Consider the following 12828-nt stretch of genomic DNA (forward strand, 5'->3'; position numbering starts at 1 on the left):
GTAATAAGCTATGTTGCATGGATACGGGTATGAGTATCGTATCAGATACGATACGGATACGGCGATACGGAAAATTTTGAAAATATAAGACACGATGCAGTTAGAATACGTTTTTTTTAAAAAAATAAATAAATATTATATATATATATATAGTATTAAAAATTAAAAATCCTAAAAACAGAAAACCGTATTTGAAGGAGGGCTGCTGGTGGCGTGCGGCGGCGAGCAGCGAACTTCAAGGATGGTGTTAGTGATGATCGACCATGAGAGAGGCAGAAAGAATGGGAACAAGAACGATGGGAGAAAGAATGGCTCATATAGGGCTTTTTTGGGCCCAAATCGTTTTAATCTATTAATTAAATAGTCCTCGTGAATTTATTATTTTTCAATTTAATCCTTAAATCTTTTAATTATTTGCAATTTAGCCCAAACGTACCCAAAAAACTTATTCCAGCCGTGTCCACGCTGTACCCTAACCGTACCCAAAAGGTATCCGACCGGTCAAACTCTAAAAAAGTCAACGACACGGGTTTTGCCGTATTCGACACGCGTATTCGCGTGTCGTACCCGTACCCTTACCCGATACTTCAAAAAAAAAATTCTAAGGGTACCCGTGCTACATAGGTAAGAAGATAGACCCATGTAAACCGTGTGTGATTATCAATGAATGTTAAAAACATTTTTTCCATGTGGTGTGGTAACTGTTGAGGGTCCCCAAATATTGCCGTGGGTAAGGAAAAATAGACGTGAAGAGGCATAAGGTTTGGGTGAAAATGTAGTGCGAGTGTGTTCAGCCATTTGACAGTGCTCACAAGCAAGTAAACCAAGGTTTTTATTAAGAACCAAAGAAGGGAACAAATGTTTCAAATAAAAGAAACTATGATGGCCAAGCCTATAATGTCATTTTATTATTTCACTAATGCTAGGAATAGAAGTAGAATTAACACTAGACACCAGAGATTGTCCATAGTTGGACGGAGTTGTGTCAAGGTAGTAAATGGCATGATGAGTCCTAACACGGCCAATCATCATCACCGATTGCGGATCCTGAAATTGACACGACAATGGCAAGACTTTAGCAATGCATCGACTGTCATGAGTGAGTTTACCAACCGAAATCAGATTGCATGTAAGGGAAGGGATATATAAAACAGATTTCAGAAGGTTATCCTTAGATAGTTTAATATCGCCTATCCCGACAACCATAGTTAAAGAACCATCGACAATCTTAACAGTAGTATGATTAGAACAACGAGAGTAAGTGGAAAAATGCTAGAGTCTCTTGTCATATGATCCGACTTCCGAGGACCCCAAGTCAGCAATCCAAGTTGTTGTAGAGTTCACACTAAGAGCTGAATGGAATATACCAGAGTTGGCTATGAACACGACCCAATACTTGGGCTGGATGAAGAGTTTAGTGAAGTGTCGTGAAGGAGTCGACAGTACTGTTCGATCTGGTCAATTTGCTCTTTTGTGAATGGGGTTGTGAGAGCCGATGGGGCTACTGGATTGGAACTGGTTTGGCTGTGATAACTTTGGCCTTCATTCTTCCTCCGTGGCTGCCAATCTGCTGGTTTTCCATGGATTTCCCAGCATTTCTCCTTTGTATGACCTGGACGATGACAGTGGTCACACCAAGGTTTCTTATTAGCACGATGTCCAGGTATGGGCATGTTATTTGAAGCGAGAATGGAAGCATCAGAGGCTGGTGGTGAGTAATCATCAGTGAGCATCAATTTACGTCTCATTTCTTCCCGTTGAACTTCTGCAAATGCTTCTTCAGGGCTTGGATCCCCTAACTTCATCCAAATTTCGATTTAAACCAGCCAAGAAGTCGAGCACCCTTTCTTTTTCAGCAGCCTGCCGATTTCTGACACTGCATCTGTGCATAAAGAGCTTTCATCAAGAAAGAAATCTAGTTCCTGCCATAAGTCTTGAAGGTCTGAAAAATACTGAGTAACCGAGTTATGGCGTTGCTTCAATTCTTCCAGTTTAGAATGAATTTCAAAGATTTGTGAAGCATTGCCCAAGTTCGAATACATAGTGCGGGCAGCATCCCACGCATCCTTCGCAGTTTGGAACCACAGATAGTGGCGACTGAGGTTGGGTTCCATCGAGTTGATGAGCCAAGTGAGAACAATTGAATTCTCGGATGTCCAGATTTTAGGCAATGGTCCTAGAGTGTTTCTCCCAACGTGTTTGTGCCAGAGGAGATAGATGAAGAATTAGGGTTGGTCGACTATGAGGAGAGAACCCTTAGGCTCTTATACCATATAAAATAATATTGAGAGGAAATAATTCTGATTGTATTTCTTCATAATAGTACAACTCTTTAAATAACCCTGCTCACAACAAATTCCCTTCAATCAAGGGATAATCAAATTATATCCTACCAAAAATAAAATATTCAAATCTACAAGATTGATAACAAATATTCACAATTATCACTAATATTATCTAAATCTACATACAATCCTACATGAATATCTGCAGCATTTTCCGCATCACGAGCCGTTTGGTTCACTCCAAATAGCCTGGTGATCATCCTAATTGTTCTAGATGTTATGCGATGTGTTCTTTTGATGAGTTGTGGTATATTATGGTCTGAAGGCATTGTCTCATTGTGGTCGCATATTACCTAGATCTTCAAGGGAAAAATTTCTGATCCCATTAGTGATTAGCGGTGAAGTATGTCAAACTACAAATTCATAATTTCCCCATGTCAAACTACAAATTCATAATTTCCCCATATTGAATGTTCCACTTCAAAATCCGTCTATTGCATCATTGCTTTACTACATCGTGTTTTTATTTGCTTGACTGGAGTCATTTTGTCAGAACTTCGCGTTCAATTTTTGTTTCACCTGCAGAAGAAAAAGGATCCATATAATCTATGGTGCTTGTGTTGGAATATATGCCCAATCTGTATCAGCAGGTGTCATATATTGCTCTCTGTTTTATCAGCAATTGTAATCGCTGTAGTTACTGAATTTTCTTAGTAAGATTTTTGAAATCAACAGTCATATGGCTTCAAGTATCTATGAGGTGACAAGTAAGCTGTGTAAATAGTACAAGATTCTCAATATTGCCAAACTACGGTAATCCTTGTGACATGGCCACGAGGAGAATATAAAGATTCATCTTTTTTTTTGCTTGTTGTGTTTTAGCATAGCAGCAGTGCCAGCAACTATGGCGCGTGTGCCCACTTTTTTGACTTCTGCATGTACTGTAAATAAAATGGAATATAGCAAGCACAAAGCTGGTTGTAGGGATGAATAACAAAAACATGTTTGGAAAGATAGTTGGGTTTAAATGCCTGGTTTTCACAGTGAGGTTTCTTATGCATTCTAGTGAAAGAAGTTTGATTTGTATGTGTTTGATTAATTTTTTCTTACTATTAAAATGCAAAAACAATGTATAAATGATTGATTTTTGTCTTTTACTACTTTAATTTATCGCACTTTAATTATACTTGCTTAACCCTGCCATTGATTTTAGAATTTCAATTGCAGCTTCTGGCCCAGAGGAATCAAACCTCGTTTAGCAAACCTGCTGCTTCTATTTTGGTGTTTGAACTTCTGAACTACCGGTTGCTATCAGTCTACAGGTGAAGTAGTGTTTTATTTGTCAGAAGAGTTTTTTTGGTTCATCTAGCTTATACAATATACACTACTGGAGATCAAGAGAGTTGGTATGCAACTAAGACATGCTGTAGTTCATGTTGAAAATGTATCCTAGTGTTTTTCTGCTGAAAAATGCACTCTTGGTGTTCAACAAGAACATGGGGAACATGCTTACGAGAATCGATCTGAAATTCAATGTCTCTTCCTCATTTTGCCTTGTTCATTTGAATATGATACGAGTCATGACATTGTGTCCTTTGTTCCACATTCTCTCACGGTCTTGAGTTTTGGATCTTGTTATGGGACCAAGGATTGGAAAAATCCTCAAAATTGGAGGTGGTTCTTTTTCTTGTTAGATTTTCTCCCATTTCAACCTGTGGCCTCAAAGGTTGGATTTGGGCCGAGAATCTTTCACTATTTCAGCAATATCTATTGAGGAAATTTTTCATACTTTTTTATTTTCATCTCAACTGCTTGTAGATTCAAAATCTACTCGATACCAACTAATAAGGATAAAATCAAATTCGAAGATAACTATTTTTATTCTCCCCATGTTTATATGTCACATGAGATATTACAAGAGTCCTAAGAATGAAGTGAGATATTATACCTTGATTTCCTTGTTTTTGAATCTACCATATATGAAGCGTTGGTAAACAATGATAATGCAACACTAATTTGATAGCTTTTAGTTGAATTGCGATAGTACTAGTATTTTAGTGTGTTAGGATTCTTCTTATTTTGATTTTATTAGGATTAGGGATCTTGGTATTCTGCTTGGTATAAAACTAGAATTAGTACACTGTAAAAGTTTTTAACTTTCATTCAAACATTCTATTAAGAAGTAATAATATTCTAATTCATACTATTATTTTCTCTCATTTGAGTTTTTAGTCGTTTTGTTTTTTACGGTCGCTGATGCAGTGACAAGGAAAAAGATTTAATTGATATTCTGAATGATGATAATTACAATCGGTCAATGCATCTATATATATATTCACACACACACATGTAGACTCCTACTTAGTTAGACTCTTATCTTATTTTTCACTCTTATCACAACTTAAATAAAATCCTATTCTACTCAAACTATTCAACATTCACCCTAGAGTTGGGTTGTACAAATTACACATTCCTAGCTTATCCACAAACTTTTCTAACATATTTTTGAATTACCCTTTTGTCAAAATGTAAGTTGTTTGCTCCATTGTTGTCAAATGGATGACACAAATTGTCCCTTCATCGATCATATCTTTGATAAAATGCCAATTCACTTCAACATGTTTAGTTCGATCACGATGTATCAAGTTATGAGATATATGCTCGTGTGTTAATTTGTGTCCCACATCGGTTGGATAAATAACATGGGAGTTTTTTATATAGGTAATGACAACCCTCACCCTTTGACCTAGCTTTTGGGGTGAGTTAGACACAAGTCTCATTTCTTAACATGGTATTAGAGCCCAAACCTGTCATATGTGTTGACGTCCCATAGTTGGGTCACCCGTCTCCACGCTCCAATCGTTTCATTCTTGGGCGTAAGAGGGGTGTGTTGGTGTCTTAGTTTGAGTCCCACATCGGTAGGCTAAATATCCTGGGAGCCCTTAATATAGACAAGGGCAACCCTCACCCCTTGAGCTAGCTTTTGGGATGTGTTAGGTTCAAGTCTCATTTCTTATCATGGTATCAGAGTCCAGGCCCGCTGTATGTGTTGACGTACCATAATTGGGTCACCCGTCTCATAGTTGGGTCACCCGTTAATGTTTCCACGCTCCAGTCGTTTCATTCTTTGTCGTGCGAGGGGTGTAATAGCCTGAGAGTTTAATATATAGACAAAAGCAAACCTCCTCTCTTGAGCTAGCTTTTGGGGTGAGTTAGGTCCAATTCTCATTTCTTAACATGGTATCAGAGCCCAAACCCACCCTACGTGTTGACTGACCATATAATTGGGTCACCCGTCCCATAGTTTGGCCACCCGTTAATGTCTCAACGCTCCAGTCGTTTTATTTCTGGGCGTGAGAAAGGTGTGTTGGTGTATTAGTTTGTCCCACATCGGTTGGGTAAATATTCCGAAAGCCTTTAATATAGACAAGGACAACTCTCACCCCTTCAGCTAGCTTTTCAGGTTGAGTTAGATCCAAGTCTTATGATTGCTTTATCGCCATAGAACAATTTTACGGGTGACCATATAGACATTTTCCGTTTTCCAAGAACCATCTTCAGCCACAATACCTCACATACACCATGTGCCATTGATCTCAACTTAGATTCAGCATTGCTCCTTGCTACCACTGACTGTTTTTTACTTCTCCAGGTTTGGTTTCCGTAGACAAAAAAGAAATATTTGCTTGTGAATCTCTTCCACTGACCCAACCCAATCAGCATCAGTAAAAATCTCAATGCCTATGAGGCTATGACAAATCAATCCTTTTGAAAATAATCCTTTTCTATGTGCCACTTTCAGATATCTAAGAATACGATAAACTCCCAAATGTTCTTTTAAGGGAGCATGCATGAATTGACTTACTCGATTGACTAAAAAGCTATGTCCGGCCAGGTGTGGGAGCGGTAGATTAACATCCCCACCAGGAGTTGGTACCTTCCTCTATCAACAAAGTTTCTGCTCTTAGCTTTTCCTCACTTCACATTTGGATTTATTGGTGTATCAATAGGTCTGCAACCAAGTATTCCTGTTTCTTTCAATAGATCTAGCAATAGGAATAGTTTTTTTTCCCCCTTCTTGTGTCTATAAAACAGAGTGTGATCCACAACTTTAGCAAATCTGTCAACCAAGCCCGAGGAGACTGATTTTATCCATACGACGACTTTTTTAGTTTGCAAACCAAACTATGCTTGTCCTCTTGATCGAACAGGGGGTAATTCCATGTACACTTCTTCCTGAAGATCTCCATTAAAAAAATACATTCTTGACACTAATTGATAATGAGGCCAATCCAAATTTACAGCCAAGGACAGCAACACCCTGACAAAGTTAATCTTGGCAACTGGAGCGAAGGTTTCTTGATAATCAATGTTGTAGGTTTGAGTATATCCTTTCGCAACCAGCCTCGTCTTGTATCTCTCAGTCTTTCCACTTTAGTTTATTGAAAATGTCCAACTCTAGCGAGAGTTTCTTGAGTGTGTTAAAAAAATATGTAACACTTGTATCCCCTTGTTTGAAGTTTTTGATTATGTTACGTACGTCAAACAGTTGAGAAGAATCCTCAAGATCATATTAAGATCATAATATGCCAACGTCACAGATCTCCTTCGCAGTGGAATAGAATAGAGAGGATTCTCCAAGACTTACTTCTATGTAGTGGTGAATCAGACATGCCATGACCATGGAATTTTGAATATCCCAACTTTGGTAGTTTGGGTCATCATCACGAAGCTTGGAGGAGGAAACATCGAGAAATCCAGACTTCCTTTTTCCAGGAGTCACCATTTGTACGGATCATGACCATTGAAGGATTCTTCCATTTAATTTGAGATTTGTAAATTGAAGGGTGGAGGAATCAAAGGTAGAAGCGGCAGCTGGGGCGATGGGCTTCTCGTCGGATTTAGTCATAGAATCGGAGGGCTTGTTTTTGAAAGAACATGCCATCTTCACCATCGATTTGCTGTGTCCAGGTTATTGAAGAAACCTGGGCTCTGATAACATGAAAGTCGTTGATATGCAGCGAGAAAGAAAAAGAGTTTTTTTGATAATCTGAATCATTAATATATATATATATATAGAGTTTTGATACCACGCACCCTAGTGTGCAGAATTTTCGTGAGCGACCAGTAGGTTTTAGTGTTTCTTGGGTTTTAGTGGTCGCACACGAAAATCCTGCAAACTATGGTGCGTAATAACAAAACTATATATATATATAGGTACGTAGTACGTAGGTAGACTGACTCCTACCTTATTTCTAACTCTGATCACAACTTAAATAAATCTGATTTTACTCAACTCTACAACATTTTTAAATACTCCTGCTGCACCAAAATTGGCATCGGAGACAGAATTTCACCTGAACCGGATGGCTGAGGATGGTTCTAGTGGGAAAAAAATCTGTCGACGATGAACAACAGATCAATAGAGTTAAACAATGGCTCGATAGAGTCGAACCAAAACTAAGAATTATCTTGAAATGCTGGTTGTCAATGTATCTGTTTACTGGTGGCATTTATATTCTCTTTATGCAATCAAATTTCAGTTGCAAATATTTTTTATTTTTTCTGTTCAAGGTACCAAGGGAAGAGCAAAAGTCTGATGTATGATATCACCAAAATGGTGGCTACATTGAAGGGCAAACGTGGAGATCATCGTATTTTTAGGCTGGCTGAAAATTTATGCATGAATCTTATATCATCAATGAGAGAATTTTTCTTTGTGAAGAGAGATGGGAAGGTGGAAAATAGTCTTTAGATGCCATATCTTCTATAAATTGGTTTGGTACAATGACACTGAACTCCAGTCCCTCTGATGCATTCCAGGGTCCAACTGAGTTCACAGAAACTTTAAACCGGATAACAGTAATTAACCTTGCTATCATCATCAAAACTCGTGGCATTCCAGAGGTAGAGCACCTGTTATACCTCCAAACGATGTTGGAACAGATACTGGCCACCAGTCAACATGCATGGTCAGAGAAGACCCTTCGCTATTTTCCTTCTATTTTACGTGATGCCTTGGCTGGTCGGGTAGATAAAAAGGGCTTGGCCATTCAGCTATGGCAACAGGTAATTTATGTCGTACGCTATTCTTGTTTCCCGGATATGAAAATAGGTCTTGGTAAAAAAAATAACCTTTGCTTTTCCAAATTATCTTGAACTCTTGTTCTCCTTGATTCTTGTTATAGCGAATATTTGTAATCTCGGTTCCTACAAAATATGTCCACGAAATAGTTTAATTCCCTCAAGTGCATATGAACTTCCAAATGTTACTCTGTGTTGAAGTTTTAGATCACTTGCTAGATATGGCAAACATTTTACTCCTGAATATTTTATACAGTTTTGAACACCAATACCTTGTTTTAAAATGTTGATGGCAATTGACAGGCAGAAACAACTGTGATTAACCAATGCAAACAGCTTCTTTCAACATCTGCTGATCCAAGTTATGTCATGACTTATATTAATCACAGTTTTCCTCAACACCGTCAATATCTTTGCGCTGGTGCTTGGATTCTGATGTATGGCCACCCCGAGAGCATTAACAGTTTGCATCTTGTAAGTAACCCAATTTACGGAGATCGATATTCTTTCATCAATTTTATAGGGAAAGGAGTTTAATAATTATGTAATTGCATGTTCCGTATAATGTCTCTACATCTCTCTCATTCATTTGGTTGAGTTCACTTGTGTGTCCCTTGATGTATAGGGTCGTGTCTTGAGGGAGTTTTCGCCTGAAGAAGTGACTGCTAACATATACACAATGGTGGATGTTCTACTGCATCATTTTAGCTTGGAACTGCAGCGTGGACGTTCCTTGCAGGTTTATTCTCCTTGAGTTTCCATATCTTGTATTTCATTTTTTTCTCCTATATTTTAGATAGTGGGGCTTTAAAGAATTGGTCAGCACACTGATGTGGTAACCCTAATTCTTCAAAAATTCTGTTGGAAATTGAGATAATTAAATTGATCTTCTAAATATTTAGATTGATAACATGTATCTTTGATTAGCATAGATTAAGGGATAATATTATAGTGATATTATTTCCTAAAATTCTTCCTTGTAAAATGTAAAAGTGTATAAATAGCTGTGTAAACTGTTGAGAAATCATATATTAGAATTTTACCATTTCTTCTCACATGGTATCAAAGCCGACCAGATTAAAAAAAAAAAAAAAAAATCAATTTCCCCGGTCGTTTATTCCAATCTTCTCCGGCTGCATGTTTATCACAAACCCTAGGTGATATTTGGGCCCAAACTTCCGGCCCACTTCATCCCAAAGTCTGTGCGATCTCTGGGAACAAACTTCCAGCCCATTTCATCGCTGCTTTACGCGAGTTATCGAGTTCCTTTCTTCCTCAACCGTCTTTTTTTTTCTTCCTATTAATGATGTCGAACTCTGAAGATTCAAAAAAGTCAACCCAATCCCAAGATGTGTACTCTAACATGTCGATTGGAGATTTACAGAACATTCGGACAACTTATCGGCTTGATGGGAAGAACTACTTAAAGTGGTCTCAGTTTGTGCAGACCTACTTGAAAGGAAAGGGAAGAATCAATCACATTCTGGGCAAAGGACCGAAACCTGGTGAAAAAGGTTTTGAGGCATGGGATGAAGCCGATTAGATGGTTATGTCATGGCTGTGGGATTCAATGGATCCAAAAATAAGTGACACCGTCATGTTCCTAGACTATGCCAAAGCCATATGGGACTCAATCCGGAGGATCTATTCAAAGGCTCGAGATACAGCTCACGTCTAAGAAATAAAAGTCAAGGTGGGATCAATTAAACAAGGTAACAAATCAGTAACTGAGTATGCAAACCAGTTGCAAAACTTATGGCATGAACTTGATCATTATCGAGTTATTGAGATGAAAAATTCAGAAGATGCAAGTACTCTCAGAAATTTTATTGATAAAGACAGGGTATATGATTTTTTAGCTGGATTAAATTCTGAATTTGATTAAGTCAGAGTTCAAATCTTTGGAAAGGATGAAGTCCCTTTGCTGGAGGAAACAATCTCCTTAATACAAGCCGAGGAGAGTCGAAGGAGTGATGCTGGAAAATCAACATTTGGATAGATCAGCAATGGTAGCAGCAAATTCAGAACTTTCACGTTCAGTTCAACGAAATGGAAAGGAGGGGCAGCCAAAAGCTATGTCACGTGACAACAAGAAGGATCTTTGGTGCTCTTATTGCAAGAAGAGTAGACATACAATAGATAATTGTTGGAAACTCCATGGCAGACCACAGGAGTGGAACCCGCGAGGAGGACAACCGAGAAATCCTGCATATGCACATCTCGGTCAGTCAAGTCTGGAAAGTAATTCAAAACAGAACGACCATAAAGATGAGATTGAAAAGCTCAAGGTCATGATCACGTCTCTCGAGAAATCTGGTGGAGAAAAATCTGAAGATTGCTACCGAGCACTTTCAGGTAAGTATCCAATTTCTTTAGGGATAAACGTCTCAGATAAAGCTATTAGAAATTAATGGGTTATAGACTCGGGAGCTACTGACCATATGGCCCACTTCCCACACAAGTTTACGACCTATACACCATGTCCTAGTAGTCAGAAAATAACTATGGCTGATGGATCCTTCACTACTGTTGCTGGAATAGGTGATATACACATTAGTGAATTACTTACCTTAAAAAATGTACTTCATGTGCCAAAGTTATCCACGAACCTAATATCCATTAAAAAACTCACAACTGATATGAACTGTAATGTCCTATTTTATCCTTCATTATGTGTTTTTCAGGACCAGGGTTCGGGGAGGAAGATTGGGCTGGCTAAGGCGGCCATTGGGCTTTATCTTCTCGAGGAAACCAGCACCAATAAACCCCATTCATCCTTTCTCTCTTCATTCCCCAATAATCTGTGGCTTCAACATTTTAGGCTAGGGCATCCATCATTTGGGATTTTAAAAGTTATGTTTCCATCTTTGTTCAAGGGATTAGAAAATAAACATCTTCATTGTGATGTGTGTGAGTTTGCAAAACACAAGCGTGTATCTTTTCCAATCAGCAATAAAAGAAGTTCTACTCCTTTTCATTTAATTCACAGTGATATTTGGGGACCTTCCAATATGTTGAATGTGTCTGGTTCTCGTTGGTTTGTTTTGTTTGTTGATGATTGCACTAGGATTTCATGGGTCTTTCTTCTCAAATCCAAGACAGAAATAAGTGGTGTATTTCAAAATTTTCACAACATGATTCAGAATCAGTTTGGGGTGAAAATAAAAAAATTTAGGTCGGATAATGCGAGAGATTATTTCAACCAGACATTATCCCCATATCTTGAGACAGAAGGGATCATCCATGAGTCTTCCTGCGTTAATACTCCACAACAAAATGGAGTGGCTGAACGCAAAAATGGTCACGTACTAGCTACCACTCGAGCGCTTCTCTTTCATCAGAATGTTCCTAAAATTTATTGGGGGGAAGGAGTTCTCACAGCCGCGTATATCATTTAATCGTTTGCCCTCCAAAATCTTGGGATTCAAATCACCATTGGAGATTCTCTCTCAATTTTATCCTGACCTGCAAACAGCAAATAATCTCATCCCACGAGTCTTTGGATGTACTGCATTTGTTCACATTCATAGCCAAAACAGGGGGAAACTTGATCCTAGAGCTGTTAAGTGTGTTTTTGTGGGATACTCATCAATCAAGAAGGGTTACAAGTGTTATCATCCGTCTACCAAACGATTCTTTGTATCTATTGATGTCACCTTTGATGAGCAAACTCCATATTTCAGCCAACCTCATTCACAAGGGGAACACATATCCTCTCTGAATGACCAAGATAGGGATGCTAGATCGCTTGAAAGATACAAAGCCAGGCTAGTTGCTAAAGGATATACACAGACGTATGGGGTGGATTACCAAGAGACGTTTGCACCTGTTGCCGAGATGAATACAGTTAGAATTTTGCTATCTCTAGCTGCCCATTTTAACTGGAGCTTGGAGCAATTTGATGTCAAGAATGCTTTCCTTCATGGCACCTTGGAGGAAGAAATTTACATGGAAATCCCACCAGGATTCAAAGAGAGTTCCAAAAACAGTAAGGTGTGCAAACTGAAAAAGGCTTTATACGGTCTCAAGCAATCACCAAGGGCATGGTTTGGAAGATTCACTCAAGTCATGCTGAAGTCTGGATACAAGCAGAGTCAAGGAGACCACACATTGTTCTTCAAGCACTCAGACTTAGGGGGAGTCACAATCCTCCTAGTATATGTGGATGACATAATTATGACAGGGAATGAAGAGAAAGAAAAACAATTCCTAAGAAGCTGTTTGGCAAAAGAATTTGAGATAAAGGAACTTGGGAGATTGAAATACTTCCTAGGGATTGAAGTGGCACACTCCAACAAAGGCATCTTCATTTCACAACAGAAGTATGTCACAGATTTGTTGAAGGAAACAGGTATGCTATCTTGTAAACCAGCCCAAACACCGATAGATATCAACCACATGATTGGAGAATTAACTGAAGAGCCCTTGGTTGATAAAGAAATATATCAGAGGTTGGTAG

At 38.5% G+C, this 12828-nt stretch overlaps 1 protein-coding gene across 2 annotated transcripts in view; it reads left to right on the plus strand.

Moving 5' to 3' along the window:
* LOC140871302 (mediator of RNA polymerase II transcription subunit 23) overlaps window positions 1-12828 on the plus strand; it is a 47211-nt gene that overhangs the window by 24078 nt on the left and 10305 nt on the right. For both annotated transcript variants that reach the window (XM_073273750.1, XM_073273749.1), the window contains 5 exons: window positions 3513-3607; window positions 7860-8022; window positions 8109-8354; window positions 8673-8843; window positions 8995-9108. In XM_073273750.1, coding sequence (XP_073129851.1) covers window positions 3513-3607; window positions 7860-8022; window positions 8109-8354; window positions 8673-8843; window positions 8995-9108 — 789 coding nt within the window. The remainder of the gene's footprint in view (window positions 1-3512; window positions 3608-7859; window positions 8023-8108; window positions 8355-8672; window positions 8844-8994; window positions 9109-12828) is intronic.

The sequence above is a fragment of the Henckelia pumila genome, unplaced genomic scaffold (assembly GCF_033568475.1).
Source record: "Henckelia pumila isolate YLH828 unplaced genomic scaffold, ASM3356847v2 CTG_461:::fragment_3, whole genome shotgun sequence".
In the NCBI taxonomy this organism is placed as follows: Eukaryota; Viridiplantae; Streptophyta; class Magnoliopsida; order Lamiales; family Gesneriaceae; genus Henckelia; species Henckelia pumila.